The sequence below is a fragment of the Oreochromis aureus genome, linkage group 18, assembly GCF_013358895.1.
Source record: "Oreochromis aureus strain Israel breed Guangdong linkage group 18, ZZ_aureus, whole genome shotgun sequence".
NCBI classification, from domain to species: domain Eukaryota; kingdom Metazoa; phylum Chordata; class Actinopteri; order Cichliformes; family Cichlidae; genus Oreochromis; species Oreochromis aureus.
The window spans coordinates 23,692,523-23,710,950 of record NC_052959.1 but is presented as its reverse complement, the minus strand read 5'-3'; the positions used below and the strand labels follow the sequence as shown (position 1 = coordinate 23,710,950).

Below are 18,428 nucleotides of genomic sequence, written 5' to 3'. Positions count from 1 at the left end.
TGCATTGGGTTAGCTTAATTGGTACTGACCTGGACCTGAATGTGGGCCTGAATGGTTGTCTGTCTGTATGTGTCAGCCCAAAGAAAAAACTAGTGACCTGTCCAGGGTGGACCGTACCCCTGGCCCTATGACAGTTTGGATAGGCTCCAGCACCCTGTGACCATGAATTAGATAACCAAGAGAAAAATTTGTTAAATCAACGCATATTATGCGCGCCTTATGTTTGCCTTTCTAATCTTGCCTCAAAGATTAACCCCACCCCACCCCCACCTCCCTCTTTTTCCCCTTGCTTTAAAATATGCAGGAAAATGTGATAAAAAATGCACCTTTTTGATTTCCACACTGATATATAGCAGTTTCTCATTGGCCTAGAAAAGGAAAAAGCGAGTATAAATACTTTAAATACAGTATGGCAGAGTGTGACTGTTTTTTGTTTTCTCGTCAATCGAAGGCATGAAGTTGTTCATCTTGGTGGCTCTGTTCGGGCTTGGCCTTGCCCAGCACAACCCCCAATTTAAGAATGGAAGGACTTCCATCGTCCACCTGTTTGAATGGCGTTGGGCTGACATTGCTCAAGAGTGTGAACGCTTCTTGGGTCCCAAAGGCTTTGGTGGAGTTCAGGTATGTATAGCTATATATCACATGTAGCTTCTAGATAGGTGGGATAATCCTCTATCTTCCTGCATTCTTTTACTACTTGAAAACAATTTGATTGTTTAAACTTGCTTTTGGTTGATTTTTGTTTTTATGTTTTAGCTTCTCTGTGAAGTACTTTGTGATTTTTATCTTGAAAAGTGCTATATAAATAAAATTTTATTACTTACTTTACTTATTGAATGAATGAAACAATGAATCGATCCATTATCACACTGATGACACAATACCTTCTACATTCTGTTGGGAATGCAGCATGAACACTTCATGGAACTCGCATTTTTCATTCTCATTAGTATTATATCTAGAATTCTATTTTCACACACTTTATTCAGTTCTGTTTTTACTCAGTACTATTGACATATTTTGTCTTAAAAAAAGTACTGACTGCCAAACAAAACTAAATTTGTATCAAATTTGAATCAGTTCAACCTATTTAACACAAGCCTCCACCTACATAATTCTATTTAATAAAATTATAACATGGTTTTTGTTTTTTGTTGGGTTTGTTTGTTTGTTGTTGTTGTTTTTCTATACTCCTCAGATCTCTCCTCCAAATGAACACATTGTGTTGGGCATTCCTTGGAGGCCCTGGTATCAAAGATACCAGCCAGTCAGCTACAACCTCTGCTCAAGATCTGGCAGTGAGGCGGAACTAAAAGACATGATCACCCGATGCAACAAAGTTGGGGTAAACTAAATTACAGCTGTCGTTTGGTGATAAGCATTGCAGACTTCAGGTTTCTTAATTTTACATAATTGTGGTCATCTGCAACCTCTTACATAACAAACGTTATTACCAGATTGACACTTTTTGGAACATCGTAGAAACAATACCTGGCAGTTTAGGTAATATAATAAATAACAACAATTTAACAAATTTGTTGTATTTGAACCTAACATGTAAAAAGAAATCACTGAAAATGATGAGGTTTGGGGGTTAGAGAATTTGATTTTGTGCACTGCACCCTCAAAAATATATATATCCCAAAAGGTTAACATCTATGTGGATGCTGTCATCAACCACATGTGTGGATCTGGTGGTGGAACAGGAACCCACTCTTCATGTGGAAGCTGGTTTGACGCTACCAATGAAGACTTCCCCAGTGTCCCATATTCTTACTTGGACTTCAATGACTATAAATGCAAGACTGGGAGTGGTGAAATTGAGAATTATGGTGATATATATCAGGTAAGAGATGTCACTCAACAAAACAAAATTCTTGTTGCTTCTGACATCACTGGCAAGAGCTTACTTACTATCTTATTACAATACATCAAATCTCTGCCTTTCTCTTGTCTATCACTGGTTTTATACGATATTGCAATAGCTTTAAATATTTGTTTCTTATGTTGTTAAGATGTGTCATCCACAATGCATATTTTGTGGTCAGTTATCGTGCCCATGTATGTCTATATTCTCTTTCTATTACAGCATCATTCATCAATTTTGACTTCATCTTTTATTTGTCTGTTACCAAATATTCCAATTTTTGTTTGGCTATAACTTTCCCAAAACATATCACCAATTTCTTTTAATCTATAATTTTGCTTCTATCCAGGAACCGCCTCTTTTCCCAAATATAAATTCATTTAATCAAAAACAAAACAAACAATACTAACAGTTTCGGTCCTGTCGCTGAATCCTGTAGTACCATATAGAAACCTTTCGTAATATAACATGTTGTTTGTTGCTTTTCATATTTCTCCTTCAACTTATCTAACTGCTGCTGAAATTGATCTTTTTTACTCTGAAGCCATACTCATAGTCACTCACAATTTGTATTCCTTTTACTTTTTTATCAAATTATCAACTTAATTATACACAGATTCCAGTTGGGTGTCGACAATTTTATTCTTCAGCTTTTCAGCAGTATTTCATTTTCATTAGCACCTTGAAATAGAAAGCAGTGCAAATTTGTGTGGATAATATCTCCATGCATACTATAGTTGCTTCTTACCTCCACAATCTGAATAAATATTAACTGTTCTAGGTTCGTGACTGCCGTCTGGTGGGTCTGCTGGATCTTGCCCTGGAGAAAGACTACGTTAGGGGCAAAGTGACCGAGTACATGAACAAGCTGATTAACATGGGTGTGGCTGGATTCAGAGTGGATGGCTGCAAACACATGTGGCCTGGTGATCTGAGCGTTGTCTATGGTCGTCTGAACAACCTTAACACCCAGTGGTTCCCCAGTGGCTCCAGACCTTTCATCTATCAGGAGGTCAGTTTTGTGGAAACTGTATCTAGGGCAGCCATCAGACAGGATGGAATAAAAGCATATACAAATCAAACATTCTTGCAAAATACATGAACATTACTATTTAGCAAGCAAAAGAAAAATAGTTAATAGTATAAAATGTTCAAGCTTGTTTTTCTTTGTATTATTGTAGGGTCTTTACCTAACAATATAAAATGTCTTGAGGTAACTGTTGTTTTGATTTGGTGCTGTATAAATATAATTTAATTGAACTGAGTTGAACTCAAAAGTAAGCTGCAGTTACAGATGCACAGTATAAATATCATGTCTTTTTTTTCCTACTAAAAGCTGAACAGCATATACATGTTACTTCATGCTACAAATAGTGTAGCGATTTCATTTATTTAAACCGTTGCTAGTTTACAAACTTTAAATGATATGAATTTTGAACTGAATCAGCTTTCTAAGGTATAAATTTTCCTCTTTTCTCTCTAGGTTATTGATCTGGGAGGTGAGCCCATTTCAGCTAATGAGTACGTCCACCTTGGAAGAGTGACTGAGTTTAAATATGGTGCCAAACTGGGAAACATATTCAGAAAGTGGAACAATGAGAAGCTTTGTTATACCAAGTATGTGTCGTTTCCGCTCATGTCACTAAATGAAGTATTACACATGTATGTATGTATATATATATATATATATATATATATATATATATATATGTATGTGTGTTTCATTTTTATTTTGCTGTAAATTTTGCTGTAAATTCGCTATACTAATAAAATCAATTTCTAATTTGTTTTGATGTATTTAGGAACTGGGGAGAAGGATGGGGTTTCATGGCTAATGGCAATGCTGTCGTTTTCACTGACAATCATGATAACCAGAGAGGCAGTGGTGCTGGCGGTGCATCCATCCTTACATTCTGGGACCCCAGACTCTACAAGATGGCTGTTGGTTTCATGCTTGCCCACCCTTACGGTGTAACTAGGGTCATGTCTAGCTATCGCTGGGACCGCAACTTCGTAAATGGAAAAGTATGTTCTCTCTTAATGGAAAAAAATGCAATGCTTAGTATGTATTAGACAGTTTTTTTGTTGAATATATCCATCCATGTGGCACAGGATCAGAATTACTGGGTTGGCCCCCCCAGCAATGGTGATGGATCAACCAAGCCTGTTCTTATCAATCCTGATCAGACCTGTGGGAATGGATGGGTTTGTGAGCATAGATGGCGTCAGATCACGTAAGTCACTCAGAAATTAAGAGAAAGCAAGCAACTGACATCATACAAAACAAAATCCAGTTCTTCTTTGTCATCTGGACTATAAAAACTATAGGCATCCCATGATAACATTTTGTCCTATCTTCTGTCAAGCAACATGGTCATTTTCCGTAATGTGGTCAATGGACAGCCTCACTCCAACTGGTGGGACAACCAGGGCAACCAGGTTGCCTTTGGCCGTGGTAATCGTGGTTTCATCGTTTTTAACAATGATGACTGGTAAGGATTTTGTTCTCCAAAGACTTTGTGTGTGACTGTTTCCTAATATTGTACAGTTTCACAAAAAAGCAGACTATCTGAGAGCACATCAAAATATAGCTTATATGAGCATCATTTACCAATAACATTCACAATTTTGACATTAAATGTATTCCAGAACTACAAAAAAGCTTACATTTTTGTAGTTCTGGAATGAGCAGTATCAGTTGTGTACAAGAAATTACACTATTATTACAATAAATAGTGTAGTGTTACATTATTATTATTATTATTATTATTATTATTATTATTATCATAAGACATCAGCCACTACATTTTATTTTGGTGTTACTCCCAACCAAGGATTACAGTTTAATTGTGGCAATATTGTGGCTTTAAAACTAGGCTGACCTTTATTTTCCATTTCAGGGACCTGAATGTCACCCTGAACACAGGCATGCCTGGTGGCACCTACTGTGATGTAATTTCTGGTCAAAAGGAAGGAAGCAAATGCACTGGGAAGCAGGTTACTGTTGGTGGTGATGGCCGTGCCCACTTTTCGATCAGTAACAAAGATGAGGACCCCTTCATCGCTATACATGCTGATTCTAAACTGTAAATCTATAATAAAATAAATGCATCTTTCAAATAAATCTTTCAAATTTAAATAAAGCATACTGTTGAAAGTGAAGATTTTTTTTGTCATTTTAAACATATCTGTTTAAATGAAATAAGCACACACAAAAGCTTGAATACATTATCAAATACTGGAAAAACATTTACATTATAATATGTTGGTCCCTTATTGTGTACTGGATGCACCGTTTTACATTTTTACTCCTTTATATCCACTTATGTGTGACCAAGTTTGCATAATATATAACATGGCATTGTGTATTTAAATGTATTTATAATGTATTTATACATTGAAATTGTATGTCAAATAAGAAAATAAGAATAAGAATAAAAATTTATGCTTGCAATTTATTTTGGACTTGTATTTTAACAAAATAAGAACAATTAAGAGAAACTTTGTTGAAGCCATGAAGCTAAAGCATACTTATATTAAAAAAAAAAGTAATGAAGCTCGACAAAAATGCATTCACTGACAAATTATTTGACTCTGAATAAATAAACTAGAGAGAAACTAGGGCCTCCTTCTGATACGACATGCCCGGTACACTTCACCCAGGAGGTGCTGAGGTGGCATTCGAATCAGTGCCCCAACCTCCAATCCCGCCAAAAAACAAGAAAAAAAAAACAACCCAGTGGAACACCAGACAGAACAGAATGATACAGACACAAGATAGTATGGGGCACCGTTTGTAAAGTGAAACATGCTGAAATTAACGGCAACATTTTTCCACATTTAGCTCAAAACCTTACGAAAACATGTTTTTTCGACTCATTTTTTTTTACAACATTTAGTAAAATATTTGTAGCTTTTCATATTTAAAACACAATTTTAAATGTTAAATTTAAATGTTAAATATTAAATCTAAATGTTTAACGTTAAATCTAAATATTATACTTAAATCTACGTGCAGACACAGAACAGTGGAACAATGACAGTGGGTTGTGCAAAAGTTTAGCATTGTAACTTGGTGTACGAAAGTGTGCGTGTGCGTGTATGAGATTGTGTAGATAAGTACTTGAGGTAGTGATGTGTATGAAAGCGTGTATGTGTGTCAGTTCAGTCACTGAGTTTTCAAGAGTCTGATGGCTTGAGGAAAGAAAGTCTGGCAGTGCAATGCTCTGGTACCTCTTGCCAGAAGGCGGCTGGGTGAAGAGTGTGTGTGAGGGGTGCGTGGGGTCCTCCACAATGCTGGTGGCTTTGCAGATCTAGCGGGTGTGATAGGTGTCTTATATGGTGCAGTTACCATACCAGGCAGTGATGCAGCTGCTTAGGACGCTCTCGATAGTCCCTCTGTAGAAGGTGGCGAGAGTAGCAAAGCAAGTAGAGTAAAAAAAGTGACCAGAGTGACCAGAGTAATGTAAACGGTAATGTACAACAGTGACCAGGGCAGTGTGAACAGAGTGACCAGAGTAATATAGACCAGGGGCGATTCTAGGATTAGAGCTTTGGGGGTGCTGAGCACCCAGAGAGCTGCCCATCCAGGCAAGATAAAATTTACACGTCACAATGAGACTTCTTCCCTGTCTCTGTCAGTCCCTGTATCCTTAAATGTCTCCAGTTGTCCCGAGTGCTCTCTGACTATCTCCTGGGTGCATTTAAACCCCTGTTCCTCCCTGTCCTTATCGTCTGTTGTCATCATCTCTGTTATCAGTCATCATAATTTTACCTTCTCTGTGCAAGTCTGCAAATTTCTTAAATCATATGATTCTTAAATTCAACAAGAACATTTAACACAATTTAATCCCCACATTTGAGAAATAAAGGCAAAACACTTTTTTTGAAAAGTCTGTAACAAAACCATCAAATCTGATAAAGGTTATTTAAATGCTGCAAAAGAAGAATGGATTGGAATAAAAAAAAAATACATATCCTAACCTTACTGCGGGAGAATAATGAATGATCCTCATAGTGAGTAAGAAGTAAACTGAGTGCATTTTTTGGACAGAGATTCACTTTTAATGTGTATGCATAATATAATACAGATACATAAAAAACACTCCCAAAACAGAATAAATCATTACAAATAAAAATCTTTACTGCAGATACTAATTTTACTAATTTAATAATACTAATTTTGTGTTGTAAGATTGATGAGTTTCATGCTTTCATAGTGGTACTTGGGAGACTTGACATTTTTATCAGGTGGTACACACTGTAAAAAGTTTGAGAAACACTGATAAGTGTATGTGTGCTTTTGGAAAACATTTAAAGCTGCAGTACAGAATCTTTGAAACAAGCTAGCTTAAAACACTTTTAGAATATAAACAGAGCACTCTGCTTCTCTTTACAGCTCCTCACTCCACCAGGGCACCGTTTGGCACTTTCTGATACTGTACTGCGGCAGTCATACAGACAACTGGACGGTCCAAAAGTTGGCCTACCTATTACTGGCTGAGGTTTTAGTAGAGTTGTGGCTGAACCACATAAAAATATATGATTAATTTTAATCTCCCCAGTCAATAATAATGTTATGTTGGAATGTTGTTAAAGAGGGTCAAAAATGTTTCAACCCAGTTTGTTTTGCAGATTCTGTATAGCAGCTTTAATATAGGGAGAGCACAACTTCCAGATTGTATGAGTAAAATCAGGTTTTTTCTTTTTGTCAGCTTAACAGTTTCTGTTTTGCCTGTCACTATTCCCTGTCTGTTTTCTTACCTGGTTCTTCCTGACCTTGTACTTTCTCCTCACGTTCCCCTCTTTCCTCTCTCCCTCTTTGGACTGACAATCATACACAAATAGATTGTATTCAATTAGATGAAAAATTACATTAATATGAAAAAATACTATTAAGATCACTAACAAAAAGTCCACTCTCAGTCTACTTTCAACCAAAAGGCAAATAACCAAACCACATGAACATCTAATAAAAGGTATAAATATTGAAACACTGATCCAACATTATTTTTGATTGACGGATCATTTGTTCTTACACTTTTACCTGAATGTGGCTCCTTTTTTTGAAAAAAACTTCCTTATATCCCTTATGAACCTGGCTGTCTCTCTCTACACAAACACACACACACACACACACACACACACACACACACACACAACAGGAGTTATAAGGTTAATGGGCATTCAGTCAGTTAGCTAGTTAGTATCCATTTCAAACAAGACAGTGGTAACAACAGCAGGCTACTGACAATTTTAAGTTTTAGATTTTAAATTGGCTATATAAATTTCAGTGGGAGCAACAGGACGGTCAAATGTCGCTGATTTTACTACAGAGCAGGACGGATTGTAGGGTAGCAAACATCGTCGGAAAACATGTTTTCAACACTGCCTGGGTGTAATGTTTTTCAGCTAAAAACAAACATGGTCTGACTCCTACCTAACGATATAAAGAATAACTGAAGGTTAAATGCAGCTAATATGTTTTAAGACAGGCACTCACACCTCCGCTCAGCTGCGTCTCAGCCACCATCGCTCTGGCAGCAACGGCGCTAGAGCCAGAGTAGGGGAGAGCCGAGCTGGAACAAACCACTTTGGGGGGGGGGTGTTATCTATACTTTTGTTGTTAAAATGTTATGTCTCAACCAAGTACTGTATGGTTTTTATATTTTTAGCAGTGTGTCACACAGACAGCAAATATTGTCCAAAAAAAGTAAGAAATCTTTGGGGGTGCTTTGATTCATTTTGGGGGTGCTGAAGCAACCCCAAAATGGGCTACAATCGCCCCTGATATAGACAATAGTGAAGCAGCATGATCAGTGAAGCAGCCTGTGACGTAACAATACGTCAGACATGATACGAAATATGACAGTGAAAGTTCTGGGATGTGACAAGAATATGATATAAGGTACTGTTTCAGTCACTTATGGTGATGCTATGAGGGGAGTGCGGCCATGTTCTGATTTAGGACTCGGATGGTGTGAGGACAGAAACTCCTCTTGAGTCTCTCTATTTTTGCCCTGAGAGTGTGGAGTGGGATAAATCTAACTAATGAAACAGAGGAAGTAGAATTAAACATAATGCACACAGACAAAAGATTGATCACAATAAAGCAAGAACCATACATGGGAATCTAAACAGTGACAAAAGTCAAACTGAAAATACTGGGTAAACGACCCAGGTACCCTGACAGAAAAAGGAAGATGTCTGACTGAAAAACCATAAATAATAGTGTCCAACCTTCAAAGAAAGGCTAGAAAATGGATAGCTTTCAAATGAAAAGATTTTTGGAAACAAAGATATTGTGAAAACAATAATGGGTTGAGAACAATGAGCACGTGAAATATAGAGAAAAAAGAAAAATCTCCTGATTGACTTCACATAAAAATATATTGAGAAACTCCAAGGTGAGCTGTGAGCTCTGCAGAAGCTAGAATTTATCAGGAATGCTGTACCTTTTCAAAAATCTTTGTAATAAACAAATAAACATGAGCAGGAAAATGGACTGCTAAATTATTTGTAAAGTACAAACAAATTCAAATTCAAAAATATGTATAAATGTGTGATTAAAAAACCCAGTGTAAATATAATGTTGTCACATTGTCCAAATGAATTAATACAAAAAGGAGTATTGCTAATATGTACACAGCTGAGTAACTGGAATAACATGTTATTTAATTGTGTACCTGAATATTAAGAACAGTAAATAGCTCTGTACACAACTGTCAAAGACTGTCATGCTATTATGTAATTATGCACATTTCCATGTTTTACATTTTTACTTAAAATAAATACTGTTTCAGTCTGAAAAAATGCATACAAAATCAATTCATAGGGAATGGAGTGTGTCTATTATTTTTCTTTTGGACACAGCTGAATACCCTGTTAGGTTCATAGGTTTTGTAGCTAATTAGTCTGTTAGGTTATTTGAGTGCACTGCAGTAGCTGTACAGCTACTGTAATATCTCTCTAGCCTGGTGTTTCCCAACCACTGTGCCGCGGCACACAGGTGTGCCATGAGAAATGATCAGCTGTGCCGTGGAAGATTATCTGCAATAGAAGTTGATAAAAAATATGACCTGGGTCCTTAAATAAATAATTTCCCCTAGGGATCAATAAAGTATTCTGATACTGATTCTGATGATGGAGAAAATTCCAACCCAGATGAGGGCCCTATCATGAGTAGTGGTCAGAAGAAAGCAAAAAAGGTATACTGGGGACAAACTGAGCCATTTCCGCTATACCTAGAGCGCAGGGAAAAATTATCAATATGCTTTTTGTGACCTTTTTTTGGGTGGTGTGGAAATTTTAGGGTGATTTTTCCAAATTGGAAATATGTACTGTGGCTGGGAAGGTGGGAAACACTGCTCTAGCCAACTGTCAAGGACGGTCATACCATTATGCAATTACCTACATGTTTACTTTTCCATATTTTAGATTTTCAACTAAAATAAATGATGTTCAGTGTGTTTACTTGGAAGTTAACAAATAACTCCCATCGTCACACACTAAAAACACACAATTAAAGAAAAACTAAACAAAAACAAGCTACACAAAAGCAGTGTGAGAATATCAAGGCATCTTCATAGCCCTTGTTTGAGTAACCTTTCGGGTACTATGTGTCCCTTATATTTTTGTGGTTCCAGTCACAGAATTGCGTCACATCTTCTTCCATTCAGCTGATTAAAACGGAACAAGGGAATTGTGATAAAAATTCACCTGTTTCATTTCCATGTTGATTTACCATTCTCTCATTGGCCTGGGGGGGGGGGGTATAAATACAGTTAATACACTGTGACACAGTGTGATTGTGTCTGGTTTTTTTTGTCTTCTGAAAGCATGAAGTTGTTCATCCTGGTAGCTCTCTTTGGGCTCAGCCTTGCCCAGCACAACCCCAACTTTAAGCATGGAAGGACTTCCATTGTCCACCTGTTTGAGTGGCGTTGGGCTGACATTGCTCAAGAGTGTGAACGCTTCTTGGGTCCCAAAGGTTTTGGTGGAGTTCAGGTATGTATAGCTGGTATATAACTAAATGAAATGTATCTTATTTTCAAAAATGTATATTTTTATTATTTTTAAACCTATTATTAAAAGAGTCCACCCCTTTGGACAAGATGCAGGAAATGGTTGCAAAATTACTACAGATGCAACTATAAAGATTATGAAAGATGAAAGCAGAATTCACAATGAAACAGTGAACAAAGTGATAACTACCACATACTAGAATTATCCAACCAGTAGAATTTGACCTGTTTGATTGTCACAAGGACTAATTTGCATATTCTGATTGGAAGTGAACTGGAAATAGTGAGGGGTTTTTTTGTTTTGTTTTGTTTCTTTAAAGAAGCAGGTTTGGTGAGATTTGACCACAGGAGTTAAGATTTAAAACTTACTAAGTTTCTTAAAATCAAATCTGTTTGAATATGGCAAGTCAAATGTATTTTTCTGTTGTGTAACATTTTATGTAATATCAACTGATTTTTCCACTTATACTAGAATCAGTATAGCGTCTTTAGTGGCAATTTTAGTAACAATCTTCTATCAACACAATTAATTAATAAAATTATCATTCAGACTGTATTATTTTTGTTCTGATCTATTGCTCAGATCTCTCCTCCACATGAGCACGTTCTAGTGAGCGATCCATGGAGGCCCTGGTGGCAGCGATACCAGCCAGTTAGCTACAAGCTCTGCTCAAGATCTGGCAGTGAGGCAGAACTGAAAGACATGATCACCAGATGCAACAAAGTTGGGGTAAACTAAATTACAGTTGTGACCGAGTGATAATCATGAGAGACCTATCTGCATTTGATTGCACACTGTAAATCTATATGATCATATAAAACAACAAGTTGGAAAAGGAATATTGTAAAAACACTGATTGGCAATTAATAACAAAATAATAAAGATTGACAATTTACAAGACTGACTGTATTTGAACATATCACGCAAGAAAAGTCAAGGAAACTGCTAAGTTATAGGACACAAATTTTGATGTGGTGAACTGCATCCTCACCATATATTATATCCCAACAGGTTAACATCTACGTAGACACCCTTATCAACCACATGTGTAAAACCTTTAGTGGAACGGGAACCCACTCTTCATGTGGAAGCTGGTTTGATGCTGGGAACAGAGACTTCCCCAGTGTTCCTTATTCCTCCTGGGACTTCAATGACCAAAAATGCAAGACTTCGAGTGGCAATATTGAGAACTATGGTGACAAATATCAGGTAAGAAATGTTATCAAGAAACAATGTGAGACAAGTAAAACTTTTACCTTAATGCTGCTTTGGTTCTGATAACACTAATTTTTTAGTGGAGGATATCCATCAATACTTATCCAAAAGTTTAATCTTTTACCAACTGTCTGAGTTGGTAATTACTTCTTTCTGTTATTTCACCTGGTGGTATGATAGTGGGGGGCGGTAATGTACAGAAAGGGTGTAAAGTTCAACACAATGCTTTTAAAACGACATTTCACTAAGCAAAGAAACTTTTCTTTCTAATTCCAAACAACCTCTGAATACAGTTTTGAAATAGAATATTACTTGCTTTGTACATGATCAGTGTAGTGTTAAGATCGATACAACTGGAACATTTTTAGGTGAGTAGTTTAACAAATATTAAAATGGTTTACTGCTTCTGTTGCTGTTTGTTTTTAATTTAATTTTTATTTTATTTATTTTTGTGTGTGTGTGTGTGGGGGGGGAATATCTTCAAAATCTCCACAAAGTGAGTGATATCAGGAACTATTTGGCAACAAAACAATATAATTCTTTTTAGTAGTTTTTGATAAAAAGGTTTTCAGCATAATTTCCATTCATTCTTTCTATTAAAAGATCATTTATTTCTTTTACAGATTACACTGGTGACCTGAGATCTATAGTTTTTTCTTGTTTTTGTTTTTGTTTTACAAAACACCTTTTATTCCTTGTCATCCATCATATATGATATGCACTATACTGCCAAAAGTAATTAGTCACTGATCCAAATCATTAAATTCAGATGTTCCTATCACTTCCGTGGCCACAGGTATTTAAAATCAAGCACATAGTCATGCAGAATGGTTGCATTCTGGAGCTCAGTGAATCCAGCGTGGTACCGAGATTGGATGCCACCAGTGCACCACGTTCCACTGGTAAAATTTCTTCTTGGGTCAAATGCTGAATAAGATATTAACTGTTACAGGTACGTGACTGCCGTCTGGATAATTTGCTGGATCTTGCCCTGGAGAAAGAATACGTTAGGGGTAAGGTGGCCGAGTACATGAACAAACTTATTGACATAGGTGTGGCTGGATTCAGAATGGATGCCTGCAAGCACATGTGGCCTGGTGATCTGAGCGTTGTCTATGGTCGTCTGAAAAACCTTAACACCCAGTGGTTCCCCAGTGGCTCAAGACCTTTCATCTATCAGGAGGTCAGTTTAAAAAAAACCTTTTGGTGAAATAAATAAATACTTTAGCATGTTTTTCAGTTTACATGAAATCGTAGGATTTGATGAGTCTTAGAGTCTACATGTCCTTTGTATGTGACTGAAATGTAGAACAGATCTTGGTTCGTATTTTATCTTGCAGGACTGGAAAAGATGTAAACAAATAAGAACTCTCTAGGACCAGATGTAAACATTAATGTAATTATTATTTTTGCAAAGACCAGAATAGCACTTTAACATAACTAGGGCAGACCAAATGATGTTCGCATGATTTTCAGCATCTCTTTATTAACAGTCCGGTTGCTGTTACAAACACACACAGCTTTCCAGTTGCCAGCCGAACACATAATAACAACCAACAATAACCCAGGAGTTAGCCCACACTTTAAGCCAGCAAGGCGTGATCAGGTGCATCCACCTCCCATGCAGTGGCACCGCAGACCCCCATCACCCGACAGAGGCCGGGAAGCCATCTAGCCGAACCTATTCCCCCCCGTGAGTGGGAGAGGGAATCGGCCTGGACCATCGGTGCCCCTGGCCCAGCGACAGGGAGGTGTCCGTTCAATTGGCCGCCTGCATATCCAGTGGCAGCGGTGACGAGGTGGGTCCGAGGGCTGTGTGCGCATGTCCAGCGACGGCCCTGGAGATGGTCTGGGGACCACCCATGTGGCAAGCGACGGCAACTATGAGCCGAGGCTCACTGGCAGCTTGACAGGCGGAATACATGCAGGACCTAACCACGCGCTCGTCTCTAGTGGAGAGCCAGTGTGCTGGCCTCTGGTGTGGACCAGCCGGCACAGGGGACCACAGCCATAGCAGGACCCTCGCGCACCTCCACCTTCGGCTGCCGAGGTCACCCGGGCGCCTTGTCTTACACCTCCAGCTGCTGAGGTCCTCCATCTCCGGCAGGGCAGGGGCGTGAGCCGGGGGTTGCTTGGTGGCTCTCCTCCGGGGAGCAGGAACAGGTGCAGGCCGCAGCCAGGCACCTGCTGCTCTCTCCCGAGGAGTGGGGACGGGTGCAGAGGCAGGCTGTGTCCTGGCTGGCCTCACCCTGGGGGCCGGCACGGGCGCTGGAACAGTCTGGACCTCCGTTCCCATGCTGTCGTGGGTTGCGGGTGGGGCTGGCGGCGGTGTCGACCAGGGACCAACACCTGGTCCTGCAGTTCTTCCCACCACCGTCTGCCCCCGTTGCGTGGCCACCAGCTTGGATACCATTTGGGTAAGCTTCTTCCCTTGCTGGCACAGTCCTGGGTCTGCTGCGGCCCCCTCCTGGGTTTTGGCACCACTGTAACATAACCAATGCACACCCGATGATGTTCGCATGCTTTTCAGCATCTCTATATTAACACTCAAGTTACTGCTGGCTGTTACAAACACACACGGCTGCAGCTTTCCAGTTGCCAGCTGAACACATACCAACAACAACAATAACGCAGGAGTTAGCCCACACTTTAAGCCGGTGAGGCGTAATTGCGGATGCCGCTAAGGTGAGTCTGCCTCAACTGCAGCGGCACCACAGACCATGCCTCACCACAAGCACAAAATAAGAATCTGTACAAATAGATGCCATCATTGTAGCATTCTTCTTTTTTTTTAACTAAAATTTGTGACGGTTTGAAACATACACGGTTCTTGCAATAACATCATTAGATAATTTAGTACTACTTATTTAAACCCTTCTCACTTTTCAGAATATAGTATCAGTTTTGCTTTTTTCGCTCTAGGTTATTGATCTGGGAGGTGAGGCTATTTCATCCAATGAGTACGTCAGCCTTGGAAGAGTGACTGAGTTTAAATATGGCGCCAAACTGGGAGAGGTCTTCAGAAAGTGGAACAACCAGAAGCTTTCCTACACTAAGTATGTGTTGTTTCTACTGGTGTATCTAAGGAAAATATTACACAATTTAATAGAAAAGGGTTTTGGGGTTTGTTTTTTTTAGATATAACAGAGATATGTCATTGTTAACAATGCTCTTTGTAAAGGAAAAACAAACTGATAAAAATTACTATAAAGGTGCAAGGGCCTTCGACCAATTGGTTGCATTTTAAGTTAAGTTAAAGTCAAAGTCACATCCATCATATGTTGACTTTTTGAGAAGCAGAATTTTACGGGGGGGGGGGGGGAATTTTGCTTTACCATGTGCAGGATACATCCATTTCAAGTATCAATGAACTTTCAGTTAATGTCAGACCATAACCCACCCACTAGCTGGGTTGCCAATGAACCCAGTGAAGTCATGTAGTGAATCATGGCCATAAATATCAATAAATACTTGTTATATACCACCACCACCTTATATACCACCACCACCTTATATTTTCTTTTTTACTTTACCTTCATTACTTTTTCTCCACGTCTTTTTCTTTCTGAAATACACAAGTCCATTGGACAATGATCTATCTAATTCCTAGTTGAATTCTTTTCTTCTTATCAGATTAGAGTGCTTGGCATGTCTTTTTCACTTTTGTACTGATCCTCCATGGCTGCTCCTAATCGAAGGGAGCAAATTATCAAGATACCACATGTTGCTTTGCAATAGCACTGCAAAAATTAGGCTTAAGTGTGGTTAGAGCAACCAGTGCAAACTCCATCTTAAGTACTGGTCTGAACAAAGATCAGCTATAATAAAAAAATAATAAAATTCATTTCTTTTTTCTTTGCTGTATTTAGGAACTGGGGAGAAGGATGGGGTTTCATGGCTAACGGCAATGCTCTCGTCTTCACTGACAACCATGATAACCAGAGAGGACATGGTGCTGGCGGTGCATCCATCCTTACATTCTGGGACCCCAGACTCTACAAGATGGCTGTTGGTTACATGCTTGCTCACCCTTACGGTGTAACCAGGGTCATGTCTAGCTATCGGTGGGACCGCAACATTGTAAACGGACAAGTATGTTCCCTCGTAATGAAATAATGCAATATTTAGTGTGTATTAGACCCTTTTTTGTTGAATCCGTTCATTAATGCTTGTATTATAGGATAAGAATGACTGGATTGGACCCCCCAGCAATGGTGATGGATCAACCAAGCCTGTTATTGTCAACTCTGACCAGACCTGTGGGAATGGATGGGTTTGTGAGCATAGATGGCGTCAGATCACGTAAGTCCACAGAAATCAGGAGAAAGCACACTGGTCTTATGCAAATTCACATTGTTCTGCTTTGTCAGTTAGACCATCAAAACTATAGACATCATGTATTACGATTGTAATTTGTCCTGTCTCCTATTTAGTAACATGGTCATTTTCCGTAATGTGGTCAATGGACAGCCTCAGTCCAACTGGTGGGACAACCAGGGCAACCAGGTTGCCTTTGGCCGTGGTAATCGTGGTTTCATCGTTTTTAACAATGAGGACTGGTAAGGATTTTGTTCTCTTTGTTTGTGTGTGGCAGCTTCCTAATACTTCATTTTAAATTAAAACAAATAATTTCACCAGTAAAATAAAACATTTGCTTAAATGTTTGAGAAAGAGACTGCTTGGGCAGCCAGTGTAAATTTGCTAAAAAAGGAGTGATGTGTTCATACATTCTAACACCGTTTAAAAGACGTGCAGTGGCATTTTGGACAAACTGCAAGCAATGGAGAGATGAGTGTTGAAGACCCAAACAGAGAGAATTGCAGTAGTCCAGTGTAGAGGTGATGAAGGCATGAATAAGTGTTTCTAGGTCTCTTGTAGGAAGATAAGGCTTAGCTTTGGCAATTTAACGTAACTGATAAAAACTTGCTTCTCTAATTTAAAGGAGCTATCTAAAAACACTCCGAGATTCCTTACAGTGTGAGAAAGATGAGAAGCAAGAGGACTGAGGTAATCAGTTAAGTTGTTCAAAGGGGCATGAGTTCCAAAAACCATAACTCAGTCTTATTTTCATTTAGTGTAAGAAAATTCTGTGTTAACCAGTCTTTAACATCATGTAAACAGTTAAGCAAAGGCTGCAGTGGGACAGAGACATCCAGTTTCAAGTGGAAGTAAATTTGGATGTCATCAGCATAACAATGAAAGGGAATGTTGTATTTCCTAAAATTAGATCCCAAAGGCAGAATGTATAAGGAGAACAGAGTTGGACCCAAAACAGACCCCTGTGTCACACCACAACACACAGGGGCAGAGGAAGAGGAGTGTTGCCCAATTTTAACAGAAAAAGACCTCTGTGATAAATATGATTTAAACCATGATAAAAACGTGCCCTTTAGACCTACAACGTGTTCAAATCTAAAAGGACTCAAACAACAGAGCAACCTGAGTCGACGGTTAAAAGTAGATCATTAAAAACTCGTAAAAGCGCAGTCTCAGTACTGTGACGAGATTTAAAACCAGACTGGAACACTTCACAAATGTCATGAGTGTCTAAAAAGGTCTGAAGTTGCTTGAAAACAACTTTTTCCAAAATTTTGGACATAAAAGACAGTTTAGAAATTGGCCTGAAGTTAGAAAGCACATTTGGATCAAGATTTTTCTTCTTAACACTGGGTTGATCTTTATTTTCGATTTCAGGGACCTGAATGTCACCCTGAACACAGGCTTGCCTGGTGGCACCTACTGTGATGTCATTTCTGGTCAGAAAGAAGGAAGCAGATGCACTGGGAAGCAGGTCAGTGTTGGCGGTGATGGCTGTGCCACCTTCTCGATCAGTGGCAAAGATGTGGACCCCTTCATCGCTATCCATGCTGATTCTAAGCTGTAAATCGAGGAATGATGACTTCAAATGAATCTTTAAAATTAAAATAAAGCTGACTTTAAAAACTGAAGATGTTCTTTGTCATTTTTGACATAATATTTTGTTAATATTTAAATAATAGACTGACATGTAAATACACTTCACACGTCATCTGAATACTTGCAACTTAAACTGTAATGTACTCTATACACAGAATATGTTCGTTATGTTTGCCACGCGCGCCACGGGCGACCGTGGTTCAGGGGGTTTGGAAGCTCATCCGGAAGGTTGCCGGTTCGATCCCCAGCTCTGTCTGTCTTTGTCGTTGTGTCCTTGGGCAGCACACTTCACCTACCGCCTACTAGTGTTGGCCAGAGGGGGCGATGACGCGATATGGCAGCCTCCCTTCTGTCAGTCTGCCCCAGTGCAGCTGTGGCTACAACTGTAGCTTGCCTCCACCAGTGT

General features: G+C 38.9%; 2 protein-coding genes across 2 annotated transcripts; both read left to right on the top strand.

The window, feature by feature from the left end:
- The first annotated feature begins 438 nt into the window (after positions 1–438).
- LOC116313388 (alpha-amylase-like) lies at positions 439–5,029 on the top strand. The gene is made up of 9 exons (XM_039601992.1): positions 439–621; positions 1,199–1,345; positions 1,649–1,846; positions 2,649–2,879; positions 3,351–3,484; positions 3,670–3,892; positions 3,980–4,101; positions 4,234–4,359; positions 4,768–5,029. The coding sequence occupies exons 1-9, from the start codon at positions 454–456 to the stop codon at positions 4,955–4,957; spliced, it is 1,539 nt and encodes a 512-aa protein (XP_039457926.1). The 5' UTR covers positions 439–453; the 3' UTR covers positions 4,958–5,029.
- Positions 5,030–10,690: 5,661 nt separating this feature from the next.
- Positions 10,691–18,057, top strand: LOC116313450 (alpha-amylase-like). Its single transcript, XM_039601991.1, has 9 exons — positions 10,691–10,873; positions 11,474–11,620; positions 11,903–12,100; positions 13,059–13,289; positions 15,029–15,162; positions 15,976–16,198; positions 16,287–16,408; positions 16,540–16,665; positions 17,801–18,057. The coding sequence occupies exons 1-9, from the start codon at positions 10,706–10,708 to the stop codon at positions 17,988–17,990; spliced, it is 1,539 nt and encodes a 512-aa protein (XP_039457925.1). The 5' UTR covers positions 10,691–10,705; the 3' UTR covers positions 17,991–18,057.
- Positions 18,058–18,428: the final 371 nt, after the last annotated feature.

Bases quoted from the DNA above. Each gene is read 5' to 3' on its own strand.
- LOC116313450 (XM_039601991.1), top strand. From the start codon at position 10,706: ATGAAGTTGTTCATCCTGGTAGCTCTCTTTGGGCTCAGCCTTGCCCAG. The intron at 11,621-11,902 runs GTAAACTAAATT...ATATCCCAACAG, and splicing joins CCAGATGCAACAAAGTTGGG to GTTAACATCTACGTAGACAC. The intron at 16,409-16,539 runs GTAAGTCCACAG...TCTCCTATTTAG, and splicing joins CATAGATGGCGTCAGATCAC to TAACATGGTCATTTTCCGTA.
- LOC116313388 (XM_039601992.1), top strand. From the start codon at position 454: ATGAAGTTGTTCATCTTGGTGGCTCTGTTCGGGCTTGGCCTTGCCCAG. The intron at 1,346-1,648 runs GTAAACTAAATT...ATATCCCAAAAG, and splicing joins CCCGATGCAACAAAGTTGGG to GTTAACATCTATGTGGATGC. The intron at 4,360-4,767 runs GTAAGGATTTTG...TTTCCATTTCAG, and splicing joins GTTTTTAACAATGATGACTG to GGACCTGAATGTCACCCTGA.